The 27611-nt window shown below is 45.5% G+C and overlaps 1 protein-coding gene across 2 annotated transcripts in view; it reads right to left on the bottom strand.

Annotated features, from left to right (window-relative positions):
• TKTL1 (transketolase like 1) overlaps nt 1-24519 on the bottom strand; it is a 28023-nt gene extending 3504 nt beyond the window's left edge. For both annotated transcript variants that reach the window (XR_003431313.1, XM_027099880.1), the window contains exons 1-10: nt 24386-24519; nt 19601-19718; nt 15708-15805; nt 13867-14058; nt 13658-13785; nt 12245-12438; nt 9009-9170; nt 4871-5027; nt 3219-3349; nt 1426-1509 (exon numbers count right to left, since the gene is read on the bottom strand). Coding sequence is in view for 1 of the 2 variants with exons in the window: in XM_027099880.1 (XP_026955681.1) it covers nt 1426-1509; nt 3219-3349; nt 4871-5027; nt 9009-9170; nt 12245-12438; nt 13658-13785; nt 13867-14058; nt 15708-15805; nt 19601-19718; nt 24386-24519 (1398 nt within the window). In the remaining variant the exon portion in view is untranslated. The remainder of the gene's footprint in view (nt 1-1425; nt 1510-3218; nt 3350-4870; nt 5028-9008; nt 9171-12244; nt 12439-13657; nt 13786-13866; nt 14059-15707; nt 15806-19600; nt 19719-24385) is intronic.
• Nucleotides 24520-27611: the final 3092 nt, after the last annotated feature.

Here is a 27611-nt window from a genome sequence, read left to right as displayed (position 1 = left end):
CACACACACACACACACACACACACACACACACACACACACACACACACGTATAGATACATACATATACACATATACATACACACACCTACGCCCCCCTTTGCAAACCCAGCCCTTGAATTATCCATGGCATGCATATTATCATACACGTATTAACTCACATCAGGAAGTTACTTCATTTTGTCAGGACAGGACAAACATCAGGGGGGGAAAAAAAAAGAGAGATATGAGAAAGCTTTGAAAACCATATGACTATCACCAAGACACACTCCCCACCGCCCCTGGAGGCAAACATATGGCTTTGAGTTAAACATGGGAGTCAGGGAACAATAGTGTGAACGTGTAATTCACATTGCAGTGAATAGTACAGCTTTTCCATTCAGCAGAATGGAGCTATGGGGGATTACTGACTGCTCTGGGTACACCTGCTCTACTGTGGCACTGAAGCCATCCCGCGCTCATTCACTCATTCTGAGCACTAGCCGCTGTGAATTCTGGAGCAGCCTAGCCCTTAGCAATCAAGTTGGAAGTCACCTATTACTCTTCAAGAGTGGCTATCAGTCTTTCACATACTTAAGGAGAGTATTAATGATGTTCTAAAAGGCTTATAAGATAAAGACAGGACAGAAAACTTTCCTATGCAGTATAATCTCAACTAAGATATACACATATATATACGTGTATATAGAAAAAGCCGGGAAGAAAATGTGCCCAAATGTCTGTAAGCACTGCTCTCTAGGTGGTGGGCAATCACTTATTTTCTCCACAGACGCTGCTGGTTTTCTGCACGCACAGCTCCGACAGGCAGGCACACAGACGCCAGGTCGCCGTGGGGGCTTGAATCCTGGTCTTCCTGAACACCTTCTCTGGCCCTCAACTACAAAACATGGCTGGTTGCTAACAATCTGTGCTTCTAGGGCTTTCTCAAGGATACAGGAGATAGGAGGCACCTTGCAATGCCAGCCTTTATCAGCAGGCCTGGGGGCGAGGCCACAATCCGTGTGAAAAAACAACCTCAGGGTCACACAATGGCCAGAGGCAAGATGGTTCATATTTGTTTGTTATATTCCTGGCCTTGGACCTGCAAAACCAGAACCTAACAGATATACTATTCATCTGAAATGGGTTCTATTATTTTGTTTAGCTTGAGGCTGTGATAAGGTACAGCAAAGCAACAAGTTGTTACCAGCTTATCTTTAAGGGCTCAACAAAGAGACTCCTTTCAGAAAGGAGAAAAGTTCAGTTCAGGCTGATACTGGCAGAATGTTCCTTCCTGAAGAAAAGCAGGCAAAGGTCACGAATTTTTTTTAAACTAGTGCAAAGAAAGAATGAAGCGTCAACTGTGGATGTCTCTAGCACTGGCTTCAACAACAGTGCTCTCCTCATGAACTGATACTGGAAGACACTGGAGAACTTAAGGCCTTACCTTGGCCCGTCCAATCTCAAAGATTTCATCTGGGGTGTAAATAACTGCAGTTTCTGGCCGACTGATCCGAATGTAGCACATCCCCTACGGTGTAAATGAACACCAGAGCCACAGTTTAGAAAATCAAACTAAATTTCCAACTAATAAATCTCAAAAAGAAGTGGGGGAGCACCTAACAATTCTTTGTACTAATAACAAAATGTGCCTTTTGGAGTGAGGGCCAGCTGTCACGGGGTCAGGTTACTACGAAGGACCCTGCTGGGTGCCCTGTGACGAGCCCTCCACACTGTGCTGGCTCACCCATGTAGGAAAGCTTTCTCAAATATAAATCGATGTGTTGTGTCTCCACAGAACATAAACGTGGGGCAGGAGCACTGACTCACCTTGAATAGAAAGCCTACACAACACATGGGAAACAACTTTTGTCCCAACAGCTTCTAATGCTCCATCCTCAGAAGTACCTTAGACACCAGAATCTAAAATGACTATTTCTCCAACAAAAAGATGTAAATACGTTTTTTATCACCTTGAACATATAAACAGGAATGTAAATGAATACTCAAATGTCTAGAGTATTTGTTAATTTACATACATATTTAAATCATACATGATAAACCAATATATGAATTTAGGAACACTGATTCCTTTTGTTCATTTACGTGTTATGAACTAGTTCTATTCGGTGTATTTTTATGAGGTACAATTGACTTAAGTGGAGCATGCCCTGAATTCTGATAAGTTATACACCGTGTAACCATCTCCTGAGTCTGGATAGCATTTGCACCTGCCCAGAAAGTTCCCTCATGCCTCTCTCCCGTCACTCTCCCCACCCAAGAAGCAATCTCTATTCTGATTTCCGTCACCACAGCTTTGTCTCTTTTGAACTTCCCACAAATAAGATCCTGCAGCACACAAGATTGCACTGTACATGCAAGGACATAAAACAATGTCTATGATATAGCAAGTAGAAAAATCCAGAACTATGTGTGAGGCCACTTAGGTTTAAAGGAAAAAAGTCAAAGAAACTCATGTCTCTAACACGTTGGAAATGCTTGGAACGGAACTTGCACAACCCACCCCAACTGTGCCCAGGGTTGCCCGTGCAGGGGCATGGGTGTGTGCAGGGCTGCAGGGTGAGGTGAGTCTGGCGACCGCTAGCTAGAGTGGTTAGAAAGATAAAGATTCTGTCCCGTAGCCTCTGCTGCAGCTGGGTTCTGGACAGGAGTTAGGCTGTGTCCATCTGATGCCCTTGGGTGAGACTTCAGGAGGGGCAGGCAGGGCAGAAGCCAGACTTGTGCCCGTCTCAGCTGTTTCTGAGGGTGGGACAGGGCTGGGAACCCCAGGGTTTGTCTACAGTGGCCTCCCACTGGCAACTGTCCAGTTTTCTGATATCACGAGGTGGCAGCTGCACGGGCTGTGTCTAAGGCCAGCACATGATGGCTTGTCGCTGGAGCCCACTTCCGTGGCCCTGCCAAGGGCTCCCTGTCTCAGAGCCCCAGAGCACTTCCTCCTTCTTGACCCAAGACCCACCCGATACAGGTCATCAGGGGTTCGAAATTCTTCTGCACTGTTTTTTACAATGCGAATGTATTCATGTTCTTCGTGGTTCATCACCCTTTTTTGGGGCAATGGTTCTACTTTTAAAAGGAATCCTACAACCAAATTTCCTATAACGAATATCTATCTTCTTTATGCTGAGAAAAAAATGGGAAAAAAAATCAAACCATCAGTACCAAACTAGCATCAGAGCCCAGAAACATTTTCTGTCTGCACCAGTGTCCCCTTAAAAATACCTTGGTATTGGCCGCCAGCAACACAGCATGCTCCGTTGAGATGGCATCGCTTGGATAGAAAATAGTGCAGTTCGGAACCGTTCGGAACATGGCCAGATCCTCCAGGGCCATCTGGGAGGGGCTGTCTTCACCTGAGAAAGCAAAGCCATAAGCCAACAAAAAGATGAGCCTACTCTCTGTCAGTCAAGCAAGTGTGCTGGCATGGTGGCCACCATCGCAGCACACGCCACTGCCACACTCCGCATGAGGCTCCTCACTGACATTGCTAGCAACATGGCATAGGCCTCTTCTTGGCCCCAAGCCTCGCCAACACCTGGCACACAGTCACAGTGCTGCTGCCCTAAGTGACCCAACACTCCTCCCTGAGCACCAGGCCTCTGGCCCTGTTCTCTTCTCCCTAGCATGGCCCCCTCAGACTCTGTCATTTCTTCTCTGCTCTTCTACCTTCTCCATCAAGAGACTAAAGTTTTCAGACTCAAATGGTCTCATTCATTTCTCATGGCCTTCAAAGTAGCTGAGCATTACAGAACATAACCTTTGGGGTGCCCTCGGGGTGCTGCTGGAACTCAGGGGGCCTTCGTGTGTGGGGGAAAGAAACTCTGTGGAAAGAGAAAGCCCAATGTACACTAGGGTGGCCTAGCTCTTCCAGCTAGGAAGGGAACTGTCACCGTGTACACTGCCTGGCCTGGGACTGCTGTCTCTCCTCAGAACCCCAGCTCCTCTGGGCTGGACCTAGAGCCACTTCTCCACTTAGCTGAGTTGAAAACTTACTCCTCACCCAGCCCCAGGCAGAGAGCCCAGACCCCCTCTCTCCTTGCTCTCTTCCCCTGCATCTGGCCCATCCAGAGACTTCTTAGCCAGTCCTGCTCTCCCAGGAAGTCCCCAAGACGACACCCAAACATGCACTTCCAGCTCTTCCCTCCAGCATGTGGCAGCAAGTGCCCCATCTTTCTAGACTCCCCATTTCTGTCATCCACGGACACGACTCCCAGATGTTTCCCAGGCAAGAAACCCCTGGGGACTGGGGTTTTGCTGTTCTTGCAGTCTGAGACTCCTCCTTCTGTCAGCAATGTTGAAATCTTTCTTCAGGTTCTCACAGATTCGCCCGATTTTCTATCCACTGCTAACACACACCTCGGTCCTCCTCCTGGCTCCCGTGTTTCCCACAGTTTCCATGTAGCCCATCCACGGTTAATGCCCATGGGTTGGGTGCCTCGAGGTTTCCCATTCTGTCCAAGCAGGCTGCTCGGGCCAGCAGAGCCCTGGCAGGCTGTGCTCCTTGCTTTGCTGTGCCCATGCTGCTCGTCCCCACTTAGACTAAGGCAACCAGAGAGCAGTAAACAATTCGGTGATGCCAGGGTGACCCAATCCCTACCTAGTATGTGGTTTGACAAAGAAGAGGCACTCAGGACAGATAATTATTTCTTGGTGACAGAAAAAATGGGCACTTTTCAGTAATACCAAGAGATCAGCTCAAAAGTTACCCAGAGTGTCTGGAACTTCTAGAACATGACACGGCTTTTTTCAAAAAGGAGGTTATGATAACCGAACATTACGGAACCTTAAGTACGCCGGCAGTTCAATCTCTTACAGGCTAATCTTTCTCTGTAAAGGAGGAAGGCGATTAAGATGACGGCATTGAGGACTCATACCTATGGATACCCCGCAGTGGGACCCAATAAGGTTGATGCTGGTTCGAGAGATGGCTCCCATCCGGATCTGATCAAATGCTCGGGTCAAAAAGGCAGCGAAGGTGCAAAGAAAAGTAACCATCCGACCACGGGTGGCGCATCCCAGTGCCACGCTCACCTGCAACACAAAGAAGGTGAATCAGAACGCTCCCGGACCCCACTGCCCCTTCCGTTCCCCAGCACAGAGTGTGGGGATCTCAGGGAAATCTCTACTCTGCACCCTCTCACCTTGCCACCCCTCCCCCAGGCACCTACCTGGGAAAAACCCAAACCTGGCAAATCCACGGTGTCCCCTGAATGCTGCCAGAAAAGAGAGGAACTGCAGTGCTAACCCTGCTCCTTCAAATCCAAGATGTGGAAGCTCGGGACACTCAAGGCCGCCCTGCAGTCCCCGTGGGTCTCCTTCCTATCCTCTTCCCCTACCTTCTGTCCCCTCCCTGCCCCTTCGCATGCTTCCCCTGGGCACTTCCGGGGGCAGAGAGGGGAACAACGGAGGCTCTCCTATCCCATCCCCACGTCCCCACCGTGTCATTAGGAGACGGGACAGACCAGTACCTACTTGAGGCCCCCACTTGCCCACCCTGCTGAACCTCATCCTTCTCCTGCTTTCTCAAGGGCACCTCTGACCGTGCAATTATTCCCTCCCCTCCCATGTTTCCTCAGTTTCTCCCTCTCTGATCACTGAAGTGTGTGCTAGTATCTTCCATCTTCCCCCCTCACTTTCACCTTGTCTTCCCGCTCCAGGTGCTGCCCTTCGTCTATGTTCTCCTTCACAGGAAACTTCGCACCCTTCCTCATTTCCCACTTTCTGCCCGTTTCCCTTCATCTAGGCTGCCATTCCCTGTGAGGGACCCAGAAGCTGCCAAATGCAGAGGTCACCTGACCCTGTCTGCATCATATCTGACCTCTCGGGAGCCTCCAGCACTACAGACCACCCGTCTCACTGAACGCTGCTTCTCCTGCCCAGGCTGGTTCTGCTGGGCGGGGCACCTAGACTGAGTCCTGGGGCTCGGGCCACACTCCTCCTCATCTGTGCCCTCCCCGGGAACCAGCATATGGTCCCATTGTGTCACTCTGATGTGCTTGATGCTAACCACCCCCCTCTCTCTCTATTCTTCACCTCCCCTGGAACGCCAGGCTCACATACCCTGGCAGGTTTCAAACTAGAAGATGAACATCTTGGGGGTAAACAAAGACCGTCCAAGGGCAACATGGCCGTGGCTGGTCTCAACATCAAGATCCTTGACTCGCACGTCTGTCTGCCAGCAAAAGGGCCCAGGGCCTACTTCCCGCTGTCTCCCTGATAATCGCCTCCCAGTCACTGACTGCCAAAAGGCGCTCTCTCACCCACATCGGGTCCTTCAGTCGGGCAACATCCTGGAGATGTAAGAGCTCCGGATCAAAACGGAAAGGACAATTCGAAATAATCATAGCAGCCTTGAGAAACTACAGAACTCAAAAGGTTGGATAACAAATTCTTTTTTAAGTCAGGGGTTTTCCAATTCTTTTAACAAAACTGAAAGAGAACCTAATGCAACTGTCAACCCTTTATAAATAATTTTGCACCGACAACTGTACATGAAAGATCACTGTGTGATTTTTGGCTTATAACTGGGAAGGAATTCAAATGAATTGAATGATGTTGCCACAACAAAACTCTTTCCCTTCCCATCACCTTATTTATGTAAACAACATCTCTTTGCACTTACATCATTAAAATACGAATAGATTTTGTTCTGAAACTCGCCTCATTCTAGCTTTAAGTGTACTTAACCAATGCTACACAAGCTAATAATTATAACTGTAGCTCAATCCAGAAAAAAAAAATTGTAATGCTCCAAGGCCTATGGACATAGGAAAATTTTTAAAAACTATCAGCGTATATGCATATTTTTATTGCAGAAAAGAGCTGTCAATAAAAGGCTTTCCTGCATAAATATATTTGGGGAAGCAGAACGGAAATAAGAATTCAAGAGGAAAAACGGATTTAATTTCTGACAAAGAGAGCCTTCATGTAATTGGATGATTTGAGTATTAAAGTGTCACAAATTTCAATATATGGGAAATTATATCCTTTGCATCTACTTAAATCTGTGATGAAAAATTTAGATGTTAACTTAAAGCTAGGCAGAAAAATATCTAGTTTAGAAAAACACATTCAGCAGTTTGGAAAGCAAACACATTTGGAGATAAATGATCTATCCTCTAACCTACCTGGCACCCCCATCCCCATTCTAACAGGTACCCTGACCCCCCCACCCCAGGGCCCAAAGAGAGCTGTGTTCCCAAAACCCATTCCTCCCCCAGTCTTGTCCATCTCAGGAAGCGACACTCCTCTGTTCCCAAGTGCTCTGGCCTATGCCCTAGTGCCAGCCTTGGTTCCTGCCCTGACGCCTACCCCATGGCATCCTGCCAACTCTCCTGTCAAAGCTGATTCTGGATGAGTCTGCTTCTCTCCAACCCCACAGCTACTGTCCTGGTCCAAGTCGCTATCTCCTGTCACCTCCCCCACTTCCCCCAACAAGCTATTCTCCACACCGGCCTTTCTTTCTGCTCCCTAAACAGCTCAGATTTGGGCATGCCACAGAGCTAGCTGGGCCCTCTGCTGGGAATACCGTCCCCCCAAGATCTATGCATGACTGACTCCTTGTCACTTAAGTCTCAGCTTAAATGTCACGTCCTCTGAGACCTTGCTCCTGACTGGCCCTAGTCATGCTACCACTGTAGTCACCAGTTTCACCCGGTAGCACTGGATACTACCCACTTGCTGGCTGCTTCTTTATTCATTTTTTTCAGTTGCTGATTGAAAGAATCAATGAGTTAGGAAGCAAGCTTTTTGATAGGCGGCTTAATTCAGAAAATTATGAATTGTATTTTTTTCCATTCAAAATGGAAACAGCTTAGCTTAATGAGACCCACAGAAAAATGTACATATTCTTACAATTGCAATGACCTACTTTACTGAACAGGGGGGGCTTAAATTCCAACACTGACAGGGCCAGGGAAGCACCGTGAACAAATGAGCGGGCCAGCAGGATGCAGGGACATGGTGAGCTGGCTGTGGACCCCCATCTAAATGGGGCCCCTGCTTGGCTCCAGCTAACTGGTGGCAGGCAGGAAGGAATGTCGTTCCAATGTTGCCAGATCTTCCCAATCTTCAAGAGAATCCAGAAATTTGGATTCCATATAAAATTTCCTGACTTTTAAAAGCTGGCAGCTGGGACTTCCCTGGCGGTCCAGTGGTTAAGACTCCGTGTTTCCAACGCAGGGGGCGCGGGTTTGATCCCTGGCCGGGGAACTAAGACCCCACATGCCACATGGTACAGGCAAAAAAAAAAAGCTGGCAACTAATTTAAAATATTTGTAAATACTACTTGTTCCAAATACAATATCTCTGGTGGTCACGTAAGGCCTGCTGGCCCACAGATTTCTGGCCAGTGCTGTTTTTGGCCTCTACGATGTGAAGGTACATGTGCGCTGGCCTCTGCACTGGCACAGAGCTTTACAAGTCAAGGCGTTTACTTGCACAAACTCCTTTCTCTCTCTTGAGGGGAGTGTGTGCAGATATGTGCATGCATAAGAGACTCCTGCATTAACGTCATCCTGGGAAGAGACTGAAGCACAGATAAGCAGAACAGCTCTACCTAAGGCCACAGCACTACTGACATTCTTGAGGCTGCAATTAGGGCAACATTTGAATATCTAGGATATATTAGGCCCCATGCAACAAGGTGGAGAGAAAAACTACAGTCCCTTGTAGCTTTCACTCTATTGGCCTCTGGGATGCTGTAGGATTGCCTGGTTGTGGGATGGGCAGGGCAGGAAGAGTGGGGTCACCTAGAGCTACCAGGGAGCTGTGCATGCTTTAGGCCTGGAGGCCTGAGGGCAGATGGCTGGAGCCCCTCCCTGCAGTCCTGGAAGTCACCCCTCAGACTCTGCCGGGCTGCTCTGTACTTGTTTCTCCCGACACTTTTTTCCTCCATTTCCTTTGCTTTTATAAGTGGAAAGAAAAACTGTAACCCAGCACAGGCCTCCTATGTCTGGTGGGCCACTGTTTGTCAATGAGAAGGCTCCAGATGGCTGTTCCCAGCATACATACCATGCTTTGCTCAGAAGAACACTCAACGAAGTGCTCAGGGTGTTCCTTCTTGAATATGTCAGAGAAGGTGGAGTTCTTGCTGTCACCGTCCAGCACAACGACTCTGTCATTTGCACGGCCCAGCTTAGCCAGGGCCAGACCACATGCTTTCCGAGTAGCTATCTGGAAGTTAAACAGCAGAGTTTCTTAGAATGGGTTTAGAAGGAAGGTGAATTGGTAGAATTATAAATTGTCATCTACATTAATGAAGAAAGAAAATTTGTGATTCACCAATAATCTCCTTTAGGGTAATAAAAAAGGACTGCTAGCCAATCTTAAATCCATACTTGGCTCACTGGGTATCAATTTCCCCCAAATAAATTTATTCTTCTGTCCCATTCCTATAGTTGATTTAAAAATTTAAATTTCCCAAAATGCAAATGCCTCTGTGAGTGTTTAACTATAAAACTGATGACACTCACTGTAAATATTAAAATGTAGAACTTTACAAACATAATACAAATAATAAACAATTCCATTAGGATATTGTTTGAGATTGGACTCAACCTATGGATTAATTTAGGGGAGAACTGACATCCTTACAATATTGAGTTTTTCTATTAAAAAAAACAAGGTTTGGCATTTCCTCAAAGAGTTAAACAGAATTACTACGACCCAGCAATTCTACTTCTAGGTATATACCCAAGAGAAAAACACATCTATACGAAAGGTTGTACACAAATGTTCATTGCAGCATTATTCACAATAGCCAAAAGGTAGAAACAACCCAAATGTCCAGCAACAGATGAATGGATAAATAAAACACATGATATACCCATAAAACGGAGTACTGCCACCCCATGGATGAACCTCGAGAACACAGTGCTAAGTGAAATAAGCCAGACTCAAAACTTCGCATATTATATGATCCCATTTACATGAAATATCTGGAATAGGCAAATCCACAGACACAGAAAGTGGATTAGCAGTTACTAGGGGCTGGGTGGGAATGGAGAGTAACTGCTAATGGGTACAGGGTTTCTCTTCGGGATGACGGAAATGTTGTAAGGTTGAGTGTGGTGATGGTTGCACAACTCTGTCAGCATGCTAGAAACTACTGAATTGTACATTTCAAATGGGTAGATTATATCTTTATTATCTCAATAAAGCTGTTATTTAAAAAACAAGGTTTGCCTCCTCATTTATTTGTCCTTATTCATTCATCTAAACACTCTTAAAAATATTTTTTAAAACAGGCAATTCATGTAGATGAGTACAAAAGTCAAGTTATGAAAGAATATCGAGTGAAAAGGCCATCTTCCTCCCACTCTCCCAGTTCCTCTCCCCAGAGGTAAGGGAAATGACAGGTTTGTGTAGCATCCTTTTGGCAATGGTCTACTCACAAATACTTGGTGAGCATCTCATGCATACAAGGCATGAGAGCTTCTTTTAGGACTATAGTTTTATAAGTATCTTAACATAGACCTTATATACTTAAGTTTATTTTTAGTTATTTTAGTTTTTACTGCCACTGTAAAAGGGATAACCTCTCCATTTTATTAATATAAGAATCAATCTTTGCATATTAGTTTTGCTACAAGCTCTCTTTCTGGACTCCTCTTATTTCTAACCATTTTCTGTCGATTCTCTTGGGCTTTCCAGACATACAACTCTACCACCTGCAAAAAGGCTTGCCTTTTCATTGTCAGGACTGAGTCTTTTATTGTTAATGATCATAATTTCCCCCCTCCTAATACTGGTGAATGATATGCATTACTAATTTGAACTTCACTGATTCATATACTTCTTTAAGGTACTGAGTTGAGACCGGCGAACATTTTATTTAGAATTTTTACATCAATATTCATAAGTGAGGTTGGCCTGTTTTTTTCCTTTGGGATAGCACTATAACATTTTGGCTTCATAAATGTCTTTTTCCATATTCAAGAAGGTTTGAAATAGCCTAGGAATTCACCTATTCCTTGAAGGTTAAAATTAAGTCACTCTTGCAACTTAGTGAGCCTGGCACTTCGGAGGTATATAACTCTTGGACAGTTTTCTCAAATTTTTCTATGGCTGTTGATCTACTTAAGTGTTTTGTGTCTTTTTAGTCAATTTTGGTATTTTATGTATTCCTAAAAGAGGTCCATTTTTTTTTACAGGTTTTCATACCAATTAGCATAGTTTTCTCAAAATTCTGTTTTCTGCATCTGTGGTTGTCTCCTCTAGCGACTAATTTTATTCATTTATGATTTTCATCTCTTTAAGTAGGCTAGATAATAGTTTGTCTACTGTATTAGTAATTCAAAGAGCCAACTCTTTGATTTGTGTATTAATGTGACTTCTTGTTCTTTAATTCACTAACTTTTTACGAACTGGCCTGTTTCCTTAATTTTTCCTATTAGTAAAATATGAAAAGCTTCCAAAAAATGAAAAGCTTCCATAATCCCACCTACCTTACAGACATAAACACCTCATCATAATCAATGCTGCAATTGACATTCATTCTATTCTGCACACTTGCACAGGTGTTTCTGTAGGATAAATTCCTGTGAGTTGCACTGCTAGTTTGAAGGGTATGAACAGCTAAAGTGTTAACACATATTACCAAAGTAGCCTCTGTTTATATGTACTTTTCCCTTATTAATAGCATTCTTCTGCTTTTAAATTTGTTTTCTAATTTCTCAAATAGTCAATTCATTTATTTTACACCCATATTACCAGGCTAAGAAAACGTAGGTAACACTCAAAATGTCCCCAAATAAATAAATATTTCCTTCCTCCCAGGCTCGCCACCTTATTTCCTTAGGTTGTGAAGACCCTGCATACTTTGAATACAAAAGTGGTAACTAAAAGCAGAAAGGCTTTATGTTCAGGGTTTCGTGCCTAATTTGTTTCCTTTTTGAAGAACTGGTCTTTGATGAATTGACGTGTTTCCTTGTGTAATCCAGGGAATAAGCCCAACAGATCAATCCAGCCAGGCCCCCATCCTTTGAGAAGACACAGAAGCAAGCAAAAGTTGCATAGCAATGGACACAAATAAGCAGCGACTGACTGGTAAGAAAATTCAGACCTGAGTTGAGTTTGAAATCAAAGAATAAATATCAGAAACAGTAAAGGAGAAGGTAAATCCATATTTGTTGCTTATAATCTTTAGTTAAATATCACATCACCTAACAATTTATTCATTCCTGGAGATCAGAGTAAACAGAGTCCTCTGTATTTAGGAAAAGCAGAGAAAAAAGCAGTTTGCCTACCATGTCACCGACATTGTAAGCAGGTGGAGAGGTCATTTCTATATCTGTGATGTTGATTTGAGGTGAGTCTTCAACAGGGGGTTTTGGGTTAAGCTTCTTCTTGGTCTGTATCTGGCTCTCAATTAGTTTGATAATTGTTTCCACTCTTTCTTTTGGCATTGACCTTTCATGGCAATTTTCTGCATCCTCAACATCTGCAACCCAATGGATAAAACACATTCATTCCCTAAGTATCTAATGAGCTCCTATTTGGTCATCTGAAAGACATCCAGATGGAGAAGATGTCAGCCACAGAGTAAAAACCTGGCACAGGGGGCCTGAAATAGTACTACAGTCGCAGGAGACAGCCTTGACAAAGGCCGAGAGGCTCCTGAGGGGGCCACTGGCCCATGTGCTGGTGAATGGAGGGGAGAGAGGGAGATGAGGCTGGACAGGCAGAACAGACCATGGAGGATCTTATGGGTATAAGGAGTTTGAGTTCTGTCCAAAGCAAGATGGGAAACCACTGACGGGTTTGGAAGGGGGATGGTGACTGATCAGATCCATGTTGTAGAAGGGTCACCACAGCAGTCATGTGGGGGCTGGCTTGGGGAGACTGCAGTTAGGGAGAGATGACTGGGCCTGGGCAAGAGAGATGGAGAGGAGCAAACAGACTTGAGACGTATGTCAGGAGCAGAATCAATCAGAATCGATGACAGACTGGGTATGTGTGTAGGGGGCACATAAGGGAGAGGTGGAGGCAAGGACAATACCCAGGTTTCTTCCAGGAGCAAACTGGTCCAGTCATCATTTACTGAACGGGGGTACCAGAATAAGACTGTATTTTGAGAAGGAGTCATAGAAGAGTTTTATTCTAAAATGTCAACACTAAAAACACACCAGGAATCACACCTACTGCAACTATTTATACTTGAGATGAACAACTTCAGATGTCCACTTTGAAATCTGCAAGAAGAGTTTCAAAACCCCCTCCCTTCCCCGACCCTCAGTTCCACGGTTACCTTTCCCAGAGGCGCTGCTTTACTAGTGGCCTGTGTGTCCTCCCAGGTAGCATGGGAACAGGCTAGGGTGCTCGCAGGCACATACACTCACGTTTACGTATTTGCTCACGCTCAGCCCCGCTCTGGCTCTGCACTCCCGTGGAGATGGCTCCCTGCTGGTCGTCTAACTGACGGACTATCCTCTCAGCCACTCCCTCGCGCTTGCTTGCTGGGGGTCTGGGCTTCCTCCCCCTTGCCCTGACCAGATCTGCTATCTACAAGCAGGAAAAAGAGCAAAAGCGCTGGGCGCACGTCACAGGCATTATCACCGTGCATGAAGTCAGCTGTCTGCCCAGCTAGACTAAGCCTCTCTCCACCTCATACGCTAGGCAGGTTTTTGATAACCACAAGCAGGAAAGCAACACTTCCTTACGTGGCATGCCGTGGCCCCTGAAGGTCTTGGCAACTACAGCAGTGGGCTTGCTCTTCACTTGAGCCGCCTGCTGGAACACATGGCACAGTGCCTCCACATCGCGGCCATCCACCACGAAAGTACTCCATCTGTCAACCGAGAAGTGGGCCAGGTTAGAAGGCGAAGGGGGGATGGGGCAGAAAGAAGGTGCCACAAAACAGGACAGTTACCCAAAGGCTTCACAGCGCTTCTGAAAGAGGTCTACACAGTGCTCGAAGGGCTGGGTGCCGCTGTGGCACAGGTGATTCACGTCAAAGATGGCCACGAGATTGTCCAGACTGTAGTGGGAAGCAAAGGCCATGGCCTCCCAGACGGAGCCTTCCGAGGACTCGCCATCTCCAATGAGGCAGAACACCCGGTAGCTGGGGCAAGCCAAGAGACGTTAGGACCCTGCCTGGGGCTCCTCTGGGCGGCTCAAGCAAATATATTTCATGGAGAGAAACAAAGGAGGAGACTGAAGCAGCTGCTTCAGACCTAAGACAATTTTCCTTGTCAATGCTGCCCAAATTCCACAGCTGAGGAAATGCAGCTTTAAAAGCTTGGGCCTCACAACACGGGCTGCACCTTCGGCTAGTCTTCTCATTCTAGCTGTAAAAGTAATTTCTACATTCTTCTGCCACTCCTCTGGGCCCAACGAATAAGAGAAGATGGGGAGAAGGCAGCTCCCTTAAATGCCCAAACGTTTACATATATGGTTTCTTGATAAGCTCCATGTTAAGCACTGCTACCTTCTATTTCTGATCTTACAAATTTATATAAAATAATAACAATCAAAACATCCGACCTCAGGAGCGTTTGTTCTGTTATAAATATTAAACTCCTCCGCAGCAGAAACATGAAATGTTTAAACCACTAAAACACAACCCAGACCCCCCAAAAATGCTATAAATGAAGTATAAAAATAGTGATTAACCACAGGATAGGGACTAACAGAGGCAACAGTGAGAGACGCAAAAGGTCAACTGTGGAGGAAGCACAACAAAGTGCCTCCAGAGGGGCCACCTGGGCTGGAACCTGGGACTGAGGGGCTGCAGACTCAGGCACGCTGGGTGAACCATGGGAGTAGAACATGCACACCATCATGGCCAACCCTGAGCCCCCCAGGATCCTCCATCTTGCTGCTCCTACATCAGCAGCACCTGGGCACACACCCCTGCAAGAAAGGCATGGATCTGCCTGTCTTCAGGAAGGTGGACCATTCCAGAAAAAGAGACCTTTGATTAACATGTAGGTGTCCCCAATGGAAAGGCAAATACACCATCTGTTCACTCTATAGTGAACCTCACTGAGATATGGGAAACAGGAAGATGTATCTCTTAGTAAAAACTTGAATCCTAGGACTTCCCTGGTGCTCCAATGGCTAAGACTCCATGCTCCCAATGCAGGGGGCTCGGGTTCGATCCCTGGTCAGGGAACTAGATCCCACAGTGCTGCAGCTAAGACCTTGCATGCCGCAACTAAAGATCTCGCATGCCGCAACTAAGACCCAGCACAGCTAGCTAAGCAAACACAAGCAAGAAATAAACGTTTAAAAAAACTTAGACTTGAATCCTAATAAACTGTTTTCTTTCTTTTTAAAAATATTTATTTATTTATTTTGGCTGTGCTGGGTCTTAGTTGCAGCATGTGGGATCCTACAGTTGTGGCATGTGGGCTCATAGTTGCAGCATGCGGGATTCTTACTTGCGGCATGCATGTGGGATCTAGTTCTCTGAACAGGGATCGAACCCGGGCTCCCTGCATTGGGAGTGCGGCGTCTTACCCACTGGACCACCAGGGAAGTCCCTAATGAACTGATTTCTATACTGCAGGCAGCACTTAGGACCCAAACGGAGATGCTAGAACAGCATCATGAAATATGATTTCGTTTTACTCCTTGAGTACTTGGCAACCTGAACTTTTAACACAATCACTGTCTTCCCAAACTAATAAGCGATAAATAAAGCCAAAGTGCTGGGGGAGGGGGTCGGGGGGTGGGAACAGTTAAGTGGTTTCTGGGTAAGCGCCTTACCTGGCCTTGTCAAAGTACCTGCCAGTATATGCCATCCCACACGCGATCCCCAGTCCTTGCCCCAGCCATCCAGTTGCCACATTAACAAACGACAGTCTCTGTAAGAGAAGGGACCAAATGAATCTACACACCCTCATGCACCCCAAAGTGTCAGATCAACGTCACAAAGACAACAGAGTCACACGTAATCCAGCTGGTGAGGGCAACTGGAGCTCTGACAACATAGAAGTGGGAAGCTTCTGCACACAGCAGCCTAAACAGAGCCCAAGAGCAAAGCAGAAAAAAAATATAAGCACGAGTCTTGCCATTTCCACAAGACCTTTTATCTAGTTGTATACAGACCAGATATTCAATGTTTTTGGAGAATATGGACTCTTAAATAGAAACTAGAAACACTGAAGAAGATTTCAATTTCCCTGGTTTGTAAAACTCAAGTCAACTGAGATTTGAGAAGTGGTGATGTAGGAGGTTATGCTAGAAATAAATCACTTTCTACCACCGCTCCATTTATCCCCACTGACCTGCTTGTACGCACAGGCTATCACTGTCCCATGGAGAGAATGTGGCCCTATGAGGGCCACAAGGTGGTGCCAATGCCAAAGGTCTGCTGCACTAAGGCCTCACTCACTCCCAAGCTTCTGAAGAGATATCAAACTTATTCAACACTTCCGCTGCCACCATCTTGGCCTGGCCACAAACATCTCTTGCCTCTGTCAGAGCAGTGGCCTCCCTGCTTCCCTCCACAGTCGTTCTCAACACAGCCACCAGGCGGAGCACGATAAAACCGAAGTCCGCCCCTCAATTGCGGCGGAGAACTGTCCAAGGTCTCGTCATCTAACGTCAAGTAGGGCTCAAGTTCTTGCAGTGGCCTGTTCACTCCAGACCCCCATCACCTCCCACTGCTCCGGGTGCCTGGCCTCCTGGCTGTCCTTTGAACACGCCACGCACATGCCTGCCTCAGGGCTTTAGCAGGTGTGGCTCCCTCTCTGCTGAGTGCTCAGTGCTTGTGCCTAAATAAGGGCACAGCTTACTCCCTCACACCCTCCAAGTCTCTGCTCAAATGTCCACACCAAGGCTTTCCTGGACCATCTCTTTCACCTAGTACCTGCCCTCCACTCCCCTTGGATCTGGGATACTCAGCCCCATCTGACATGCTATTTCTGGATTTGTTTCTTGTCTGCCCCCTTCCTCCATTCAGATGGCAACTCCATTCAGAGACTGGTTTGTGTTCTCACTACCATGATGAGTGGATGGTACTTGTTCGTCTCAGATTCCTCTCCTGTTTTGCTCCACCCTACTGTTCTGCTCTTCCTGGGGCTCCTGACCTTCCTTAACTTTCTCTACGTGCTTTGTGCCCTCACAGATTCCTGTTTTGCATCTCTAGCCCCAAGAACTGTCCCACTGAAGTCTCTCTTGACAACGTCGCTAGCTTAGTCTTTCTCCTTACAGCTCCTATTTTACTCCTGTAACAAGCTCTGGCTCCCAGGTGCCTTATGTGCCCTTGGAGCGAGCCTGCGCTCTACACTCAGACCAACTCCACTTCCCCCCAGCTTTAACGCGGGGGACAAGTAAGCCCACTTCCATAAGGCTTTGCTCTCTGGGTATGATGGTGAGGAAAGCCCCGTTCAGGAAGCAAGAGGCTGTAGGATTAATTGAGAAGATTGATGGGGCATCAACATGATGTCTGGTATGGTGGAAGCATGCCAACATGGGTTCCCTTTCCTTTCCCAAGAATCATTTCGCTGTGGGGGGGACACTCACAACTGGGGGCCAATAATAAAGATGCACACAAGCTGCTGAAGGCACCCAGGAAAGAAAGCTTTCTCTTCCTGGTGGTACTTCTCATCTTTGTTCTGACACAAAGTATGCTTCAAGAACAAATTTACAAGAAGGCTTTTTGGTTCCTTCCCAGGCCTCCTTGGCTAAAGAAAACAAAAGAGCTGATAAAACAAAAACTAAGGCCTGGGCTTCCCTGGTGGCGCAGTGGTTGAGAGTCCGCCTGCCAATGCAGGGGATGTGGGTTCGTGCCCCGGTTTGGGAGGATCCCGCATGCCGCGGAGCGGCTGGGCCCGTGGGCCATGGCCGCTGGGCCTGCGCGTCCGGAGCCTGTGCTCCGCGGCGGGAGAGGCCGCAACAGTGAGAGGCCCGCATACCGCAAAAAAAAAAAAAAAAAACTAAGGCCTGGGTGGTGGACGGAGAGATGATGAGCACCTCAGTCAGTGCCATGGCCAGGCCTTAGCCAGCGGCCTCCTCATGCAGCTGTCTACATAGACACTCCTGCCCCGGGAGCACAGATTATGGAGACCCTGGCTTCTCGGCCTCTAGCAAATCCATTTACTCCATTCCCAACCAGAGCCAAGATGGACTATGCTCCTGAGTGTTTTCTTTTTTAAAAAAACTAAATTTATGGGCTTCCCTGGTGGCAGAGTGGTTGGGAGTCCGCCTGCCGATGCAGGGGACGTGGGTTTGTGCCCCGGTCCGGAAAGATCCCACATGCCGCGGAGCGGCTGGGCCCGTGAGCCATGGATGGTAAGCCTGTGCGTCCAGAGCCTGTGCTCCGCAACGGGAGAGGCCACAGCAGTGAGAGGCCACCAGGGAATTCCCACATCTTTCCCTTTTTTTAAAGTAAAGCTCTAAACACCCATACTTTGTTTGTACACCTATAGTTATTCAGTTTTTATGATGAAGGAAATTCAAGCTTACAGAAAAGTTGTACAAATAGTACAATGAAGTTCCATATACTCTTTACCTAAATTCGTTGACTATTACTAATGGACTTCGTTTGCTTCATCTCTCTTCCTCTACACACACGTTTTATTTATCCTTTGCCAAACCTCATTTGAGATTATGTTTTAGACACCAAGACAAGGATCACAACTACGGCTCCAGGTATTCTGCCTATACTCTGCCTCTGTCTTTACTTCCCGCTGCCCAGATCTGGGGTTTCTATTTGCACATGTCGTTCGACCAGTTGAGCTTTAAATGCTTTGCTCAGAACACAGCAAACTTTCAGACAGCATCAAAAGAGCTGCTTGTTCTTCTAGATCGACCTTGCTTTTAATATTTCTTTTCTTTCCTGTCCCCCAATGTCATGAGGTATCTCGTACTATAGCCTAATGAGAAACTCCTTATTGGTATTAGGTCAGATATGCAGAGAAATGGAAGAGAAAGCTGATGGACAGGTGGGACATCCCTCCAAATCAAGCTCAACGTTCCTCGAGTTCAACAAGTTGGATTCACTCATGTGGCCCTCCTCTACCCAGGTGGCAGAGGATCGGAGCAGCACGACCCTGACAAGGGGGGCTTTAGTGGGGTAAAGTGAGGCAACCATCAAAGGAAAAGAAGGACTGCCAGCTGCCACAAGTCTTCCTTCCCACCACGCAGCCCTCACTAGAACACCTTTTAGATCTTTATGAGGTGCCATGGTCTGAATGTTTGTGCCCCCTCCCCAGAATCCATTATGTTGAAAACCTAATGCCCAAGGTGATAGTATTAGGAGGTAGCAGTCTTTGGTTAGTGATTAGGTCATGAGGGCAGAACCCTGAAGAGTGGGGTTAATGCCCTTATAAAAGAGACCATTTCTCCTTACATTACACGAGGATACAGTGAGAAGTCTGCCACCAGGAACAGGGCCCTCACCAGAGCATGACCATGCTGGCGCCTTGATCTTAGACTTCTAACCTCCAGAACTGTGAGAAATAAATTTCTATTGTTCATAAGCCACCCAGTCTCTGGTGTTTTATTATACCAGCCTGAACAGATGAAGCCATGAGGCAAAGAGAGAAGCACCAAAAGGATAAACAGAGGCCATTTCAGGTCTTGTTGCCACATGGTGGCTTTTAAAATGAGTTCAGGAACCAAGTGTCTGAGCATGGGTTCTTATGCCAGCTTACCTTGGAGAGGACGAATCTGTCATTGTTCGGGTTCTCCGGGTCCGTGAGTTTATACCTCATGATGTAGAACAACAGCACGGACATGATCTCAGATGCACTGCTGCACAATATGGGGTGGCTGAAAGACATGGCACAGGTCGTTTCTCACAGGCAAGTGACTCACCAGGGACACATACAGTGCATGAGGAGGGCTTTCAGCACATGGTCTCCTCAAACTGGAAGCAGCAGTCATTTCTCCCAGCCTGAAAGAATCCAGCCAAGGGAAAGGGATGCTGGGCCACTGCCCACCAAGTTCACAGCTTTTAAGGATGCTTTGAGGCCCTGGAACCTCACAACTCCTCTCCCTGTAGGGAGCAAGACCACACAGACCAGCCCCCTTCTATCAGTGGAGCACCGGCATACTTGGGGAAGTTCGCCTGGTGACTCTGTAAGCATTTGAGTGTCATTTCACTTGTATGAATTCATCTGTGATATCATTAATCAGAAATTTCACAAAGCAGAAATAAACCCACACGTATGTGGTCAACTAATTTTTGATGAGGGAGCCAAGAATACTCAATGCAGAAAAAACAGTCTCTTCAACAACTGATACAGGAAAAATTGGATATTCACATGTAAAAAAATGAAACTGGACACCTATCTTATACCACTCACAGAAATTAACTTGAAATGGATTAAAACTTAAAGGTAAGACCAAAAACCATAAAACTCCTAGAAGAAAAACATAGGCACTACACTACTTGACCTGAGTCTTCACGAGGATTCTTTGAATCAGACACTAAAAGCAAAAGCAAAAGCAACAAAAACAACAAACAAAAACCAAATGGGACTGAACAAAACTCTTCATGGCAAAGGAAACCATCAAAAAAATGTAAAAGCAACCTACTGAATAGGAGAAGGTATTTGCAAATCACATATCTGATAATGTGTTTATATGGAAAATATATAAAGAAGTCACACAATTCCATAACAAAACAACAAAAAGTCCTCTTAAAAATGGTCAAAGGATCTGAATAGGCATTTTCCCAAAGAACACATACAACAGGCACATGAAAAGGTGCTCAACGTCACTGATGATCAGGGAAATTGCAAGTCAAAACCACAATGAGATATCCCCTCACACCTATCAGAACGACTGTCATCAAAAAGATGAGTTAACAAATCTGGCAAAGATGTGGAGAAAAGAGAACCCTTGTGCACTGTTGGTGGGAATGTAAATTAGAGGAGCCACTATGGAAAACAATATGGAGGATCTTAAAAGAAAACAACAACAAACAAACCACCATATGATCCAGCAATTCCACTACTGGGAGTATATCTGAAGAAAATGAAAACACTATGTGGAAGAGATATCTGCACCCCTACGTTCACAGCAGCACTATTTACAATAGCCAAGCTATGGAAACAACTGAAGTGTCTGACAGATGAATGGACAAAGGAGATGTGGTACAGATATATAATGGAACATAATTCAGGCACAAAAAGGAAATTCTGCCATTTATGACAACATGGATGGGCCTTGAGAACATTATGCTAGATGAAGTAACTCACAGAAAAAGAAATACTGTATTATTACACTGTGGAATCTAAAAAAAACCCCAAACCCAAACTCATAGAAAAAGAGATCACCAGATTTGTGGTTACCAAAGGTGGGGGTTGAGGGGAGGAGGAACTGGATGAAGGTGTCGAAAGTTACAAACTTCCAGATATAAAATAATTAAATACAGGGCTTCCCTGGTGGCGCAGTGGTTAAGAATCCGCCTGCCAATGCAGGGGACACGGATTCGAGCCCTGGTCCAGGAAGATTCCACATGCCGCAGAGCAACTAAGCCCATGAGCCACAACTACTGAGCCTGTGCTCTAGAGCCTGTGCTCTGCAACAAGAGAAGCCACAACAATGAGAAGCCTGCACACTGCAATAAGGCCCCTGCTCACCACAACTAGAGAAAGCCAGCGTGCAGCAACGAAGACCCAACACAGCCAAAAAAACAGACAAACCCACAAAACTCCACAAATAAGTAAATAAATTTTAAAAATAAATAAATAAATACTTGGGATGTAATATATAACAAAATGACTATAATTAACACTGTTGTATGATATATTTGAAAGTTGTTAACAGTAGATCCTAAGAATTCTCATTACAGGGAAAAAACATTTTTCCATTTTTTGGTATCTATGAGATGATGGGTAATAAATAAACTTACTGTATTTATCATTTTACAATATATGTAAGTCAAATCATTATCCTGTATACCTTAGATAGTGCTGTGTGCTCAATTACATCTCAATAAAACTGGGAAAGAAAATTTTAAAAAAATCCAACAAAGAAAACGCATTCTACTTCCTAAAATGAATTTCTTTTAGGAAGTGAATGGTCAGACCGAGAAGTTTCTCGTTGTGGTGTAACTTGAGGCCCTTATAGAATGAAGAAACTGCTGCTCTTAGAAAGCAGCCTGCATGGGAGTCCAGACAGTCTGCCATTAATTAATAAGGGGAGGAGGTGGCAGGGCAGAGGACAAAACCAACTCCCTAGAGCCCTGCCACGCCCCAAAAGTCAGAAGAGTAACATTTTAAGCCCAGCTCATGTGTATTAATAATCTCCCCTTTCAAGTTTCACAATACAGAAAATGGAGAGTTAAACCTCTTGCCTTTGCAAGTATCCCAAGTGGATAATTTGAATTTAAAAGCTGTTACGGATCTCTTGAGAAAATGCAAACTGTTACTAATTTTGAAGGTGAAGGGGGCAAAATGAAAATGTAAAAAAAAAAAAAATCCAAAACCATGCAGGTCTTAAACTCATTGACATTGCCTTTTTAAAGTTATAGCACAGGCTGGAGAACAAAACTTAAAAAAGATATCACACAAACTATTTTATCTTACCAGGACAGGGTGAAGTTAGAAGTCAATAATAGAAAGAAAATGGTAAAATTCACACATTTGTGGGAATTAAACAACACACTCTTATAATAACTTTAAATGGGGTATAATACATAAAAGCATTAAATCACTATACTGTACACGCGACACTAATGTAAGAGTCGACTATACTTCGATTAAAAAAGAAAACAACCTTCCCCCACAACGCACTTAAACGAACAATGGGTCAAAGAAACTTCAAGAGAGTTGGAAAGTATTGAGACAAATGAAGAAGAAAACATAAGACACCAAAATTTATGGGATGTGGCAAAAGCAGTGACAAGAGATAAGTTTATAGCTGTAAATGTTTGCATTAAAAAAGAACGATCTCTGGGAATTCCCTGGTGGTCCAGTGGTTCGCACTCGGCGTTTTCACTGCAGTGGACACAGGTTCGATCCTTGGTCGGGGACCTAAGATCCCGCAATCTGCACAGCGCGGTCAAAATAAATAAATGAATAAGTAAATAAAACTTAAAAAAAAGAACGATCTCAAAGAAGAAAACCTAACTTCACAACTTAGTAACTAGGAAAAGTAGAACTAAACCCGAAGCTACCAGAATGAAAAACGTAATAAATATTATTGCAGAAATAAAAGACTAGGAAAGCAATGTAGAAAATGAACCAAAACAAAAGCTGGTTCTTTGAAAAGATCAACAAAATTAATAAGCCTTGGGCTTCCCTGGTGGCGCAGTGGTTAAGAATCCGCCTTAACCCACCAGGGTTCGAGCCCTGGTCTGGGAAGATCCCACATGCCGCGGAGCAGCTAAGCCCATGCGCCACAACTACTGAGCCTGCACTCTAGAGCCCGCGAGCCACAAGTACTGAGGCCCGTGCGCCTAGAGCCCGTGCTCCACAACGAGAGCCCTGCGCACCACAACGAAGAATAGCCGCCCCCCCCCAAGCCCGCACGCGCGGCAACGAAGACCCAACGCAGCCAAAACAAAAACAAAAACAAAAGCCTTTAGCTAAAGTAAGGAAAAAACAGAAAATTACTGAATTTACTAAATCCGATTTGAAATTACTAATTACATTTCAGGAATGAAAGTAAGGATATAACCACCGATTCTACAGACATAAAAAGGACTATAAAGGACTGTGAACAATTGTACGCCAATAAATCAGTTAACCTAGAAGAAATTTTTAGAAATAGAAAATCTGAATAAACCTACAATAAGGAGATTGAATCAGTAGTCGAAAAGCTCCGTGACAAAAAAAACACTTTGAACCTGATGGCCTCACTGGTGAATCCTCAATCCTCCTCCAACTTTCCCCAAAAACTGAAGGGAACACACTGAAACTCACTCTGGGGCCAGAACTGCCTCCACACTAAAGGCAGACAAATACCTTCGGGGAAAACGGACGGCTGACATCTCTCACGAATACTGACGCAAACATCCTCGACAAAGCACCAGCAGAACCAACAGTCCCCTTTCGCTCCGATTCCTGCTCGCCTATTACTTTCTTCTAGGCTTTATTTCCTTAACTCCACGTCCTGGGTCGGGACCCTGGCGTCGAGGACAACCACTCACACGGAAAACGCCGGGCCGCTCCCGCTCCCACTCTAGCCGGGCGGACGCAGGCGCTCCGCCCGCCGGCCCGCGTCCCGGCTTCTCTCCGCGAGCAGGAGAGGCCGGAGGCCCTGGGCCGCCACCGTCGGCCGGCCGCGGGCCAGCGAGGCGCGGTACCTGAGTACGTGGCCAGCGGCGGCCACGAGTGTGCGGGTGGCTGCCAAGCCCTGAGGGCCTGAAATGGGGCCACTAAATAACGAAGCGCACCCCGCCCCCGACGGCTCCGTTCAACTCTCTCCCCGGCCGTCGCCGCAGGGCCGGCCGCGCAACGACCGGAGCTTCGACCAGGGCGCCGTACCGAAAGCCTGAGGCGCAGAGGGTCCTGATGGCGTGGAGGCGCAGGCGATTGGCCATGTCTCGCAGCACCTGCAAGATGTCCTCGTCAATCTTGGCTTCTTCCGCCATCGTTCCGCTCGCCTCCTGTTCAGCCATAGCTGAGATCTCGCCCACGTGTGAGGAGCAAACGGCGCGAAGCCTCCTCAGCTAGCCGCACGCGCGCCGCTCCCTCCGCGCGCCGCTCCCTCCGCGCGCCGCTCCCTCCGCGTCTGAGGAGCAAATGGCGCGGAGCCTCCTCAGCTGGCCGCAGGCGTGCCGCTCCCTACGCGCGCCCTCCAACTCCATGGATTTTGAACAATTGTTATTCATATGTTGCACATTATTCGAAATAATTTAATTCTTTTATATCTGCCCTCGTCCTATCAATTCAAAGAGGGCTGCCTACACGCAGGACCAGGTCTACTTTTGGGGTGATAAAAAAATTCTGGAAGTAGATGGTGTGATAGTTGCGCGATGTGGTGACTGTAGTAAAGGAGGGCCGATGCATTCACAGGCTTTAAAAGAGTTATTGATACAATAGTGCAGTTTGTTTTGCGCACTTCCTCACACTATAAAAAAAGCCACGCTGGAATCTTCCCCTTTGCAGCCGCCTCCCTCCAGCCCCTTAGCAGCCCAGCCCCCGGCAGTGGGGGTTGGGAGGTCTTCACAGCAAGTGAGGCGGCCTGCGTTCTGAGGCAGTGTGGCGTCTCTGCGCGGACCTTCTTTCTCTTTCTAGAACTTTCTGGACGGCCAGCCGGCTCACGGGCCCAGCCGCTCCGCAGCATGTGGGATCCTCCTGGACCGGGGCACGAACCCGCGTCCCCTGCATCGGCAGGCGGACTCTCAACCACTGCACCATCAGGGAAGCCCGAGAACATCTTTTTTAATCATTTGATTTATGTCTGCCTGATTTCCTTGCAGTTGCACATTTTTCATATGTTTACTGGTATTCATAGTTCATCCTTTCTACCCTTTGCTGTTTTTATGTTTGATGATTTGTTTTTAGCTTCCTAATTTGTAGGAGTTCTTTATATGTTGATTAGCCTTTTATCTCTTAGAGATAATTGCAAATCTTTTTTTCTTAATCTGTTGCTCTTTAAAAATGTTCATGGAGATACTTTATTTTTAAGAAGAAGCAAGTGTTTGAACCGAAACCGAAATGTTGCTTCTTAACTTTATGCTTCCTTCACCATAAGAAGGTTTAAAGATTTTTTTAAACTGTAGTACAATATGTAAATCTTTTCCTTTATGGCATTTTAGTTTGAGACTTGTTCAAAAAGGTGTTCTCCACAGAGAGATTATAAAAACATTTCCTATTGTGTCCTTCTGATACCTTTAGAGTTTCATATTTATATTTAGTTCTCTATTCTGTCTCGACTTCATTATTGTATGCGATGTAAAGTAGCACTCTAATTTAGTTTTATTCAGATAGCCAAGTATCCCAAGACCATATTTATTTTTCGTTCCCAAAATTTCTTAGCTATTCTTTTGCATTTTGGAATTAGCTAATCTAACATTCATAAGACATTCCCATTGGGTTTTTAACTGTTATTTCATTGAATTTATAAGTTAATATGTAGAGGGCTGACATATTTACAGTATTGAGTCTTCTCAAGGACATGGTATACAGCCATTGATAATCACATCTTATTGCCATCCTATTTTGTATTTTCTACTTAACCTGATATCTCATTTCTTTTTGTTCCTCCTTTCCTTCCCCTTTTTGGATTAATCAAGTTCCTTTTTTTCTGCCCTTGATTATTTGGATGTTATTTACCTGGCTTTTTTCTACTGGTTGCCTTGAATTTTTTTTCACCAACATATTCTTCTGTCAGTTTTTAGTTTTATATGATATCTATAAAATTCCTCAATAGAACAAGTCATTAGCAAATTTTAACTTTCCCTATTAGCTACTTTCTTTAAAAATACTTAGTTCTTTCATTTATCAGTGCTACGTATGAACATTGTTTAAAGCAGGGGTCAGCGCACTGTTTCCGTAAAGGGCCGTATAGTAATATTTGATGCCACATGTTCTCTGTTGTAGCTGCTCAACTAGACCTTTGTTGTGGCACAAAGGTAGCCATACACTATATGTAAATTAATCAGTGTGGCTGTGTGCCAGTCACACTTTGTGGACACTGAAATTTGAATCTCATATAATTTTCACATGCCACAAAATATCCTCCTTCTTCTGATTTTTTTCAACCATTTAAACACGTAGAAACCATTCTTAGCTCACACCTGTATAAAACCAGTCCGTAGTTTGCCAACCCCTGGTTCAAAGAGTTAAATGGTTCTACAAGGTTTATTACAAAAAATAGCGATCTCTACAGGACTTCCCTGGTGGTCCAGTGGCCAGGGCTCCTCACTCCCAATGCAGGGGGCCCGGGTTCGATCCTTGGTCAGGGAACTAGATCCCACATGCTGCAACTAAGAGATCGCATGCTGCAACTAAAGATCCTGCATGCTACAACTAAAGATCCTGCATGCTGTAACTAAAACCTGGCACAGCCAAATAAATATATATTTTTAAAAAATAGCAATCTCTTGCTTCCACCCACAGTGGTCCATCCATTCCCCAGAATCAACTACATTCAACCCTTTTAGCTGTTTCTTTTGGCATTTACCTCTAGTTCTGTAAATAAATTGTTTATAGTGCTGTTTCTTTATTTTTTAGATTTTGGGAATTATCGATTGACTTCTCACAGTTAAAGATGATGATGTAGCTCTTTCACCACCCCCATCCTTCCAGTACAGTATACAATCATCTGCATTAGATTATTCTTTGATGTTCACGTTATCAAGTCTACAGCAACTCTGATGACTTTTCGTTTCTCTCCTGATGTTTTGTTTTCCTTAGAGTTAACACTTGTCTCTCCCTACCCCGTGTTGCTTGTTCTCTACTACTTATTATAGGTCAGCACTTCCCCAAACTGGCTATATCTCCTCTCCAGCTGCTGAAAGATGTCCTGCATATTTCATTCACTTGGAGCACTCTCTCCTGGAGCCTTTTGACTTGCCCTCCAGGCCCACTGCCCAGCTGCCATCATCCTGGAGAGTGCACTTGCCTTTCTTTTAGCTTGGGGCCCCAGTTTCATAAATCCCATCTCTACCTCTGTCGTAGGTTCCTGTCTGGTTTTGGTGGCACGTCTTCTCTAGTAGCTTCCAGAAAAAGAATGCAGAGGAAGTAAACTATTTGAGTTCTTTTA

Source organism: Aethalodelphis obliquidens, unplaced genomic scaffold (assembly GCF_003676395.1).
Source record: "Aethalodelphis obliquidens isolate GAN/ISIS:26980383/991018 unplaced genomic scaffold, ASM367639v1 scaffold146, whole genome shotgun sequence".
NCBI lineage: Eukaryota > Metazoa > Chordata > Mammalia > Artiodactyla > Delphinidae > Aethalodelphis > Aethalodelphis obliquidens.
The sequence above is the reverse complement of the archived record's forward strand: the minus strand, read 5'-3'. Positions and strand labels throughout refer to the sequence as shown.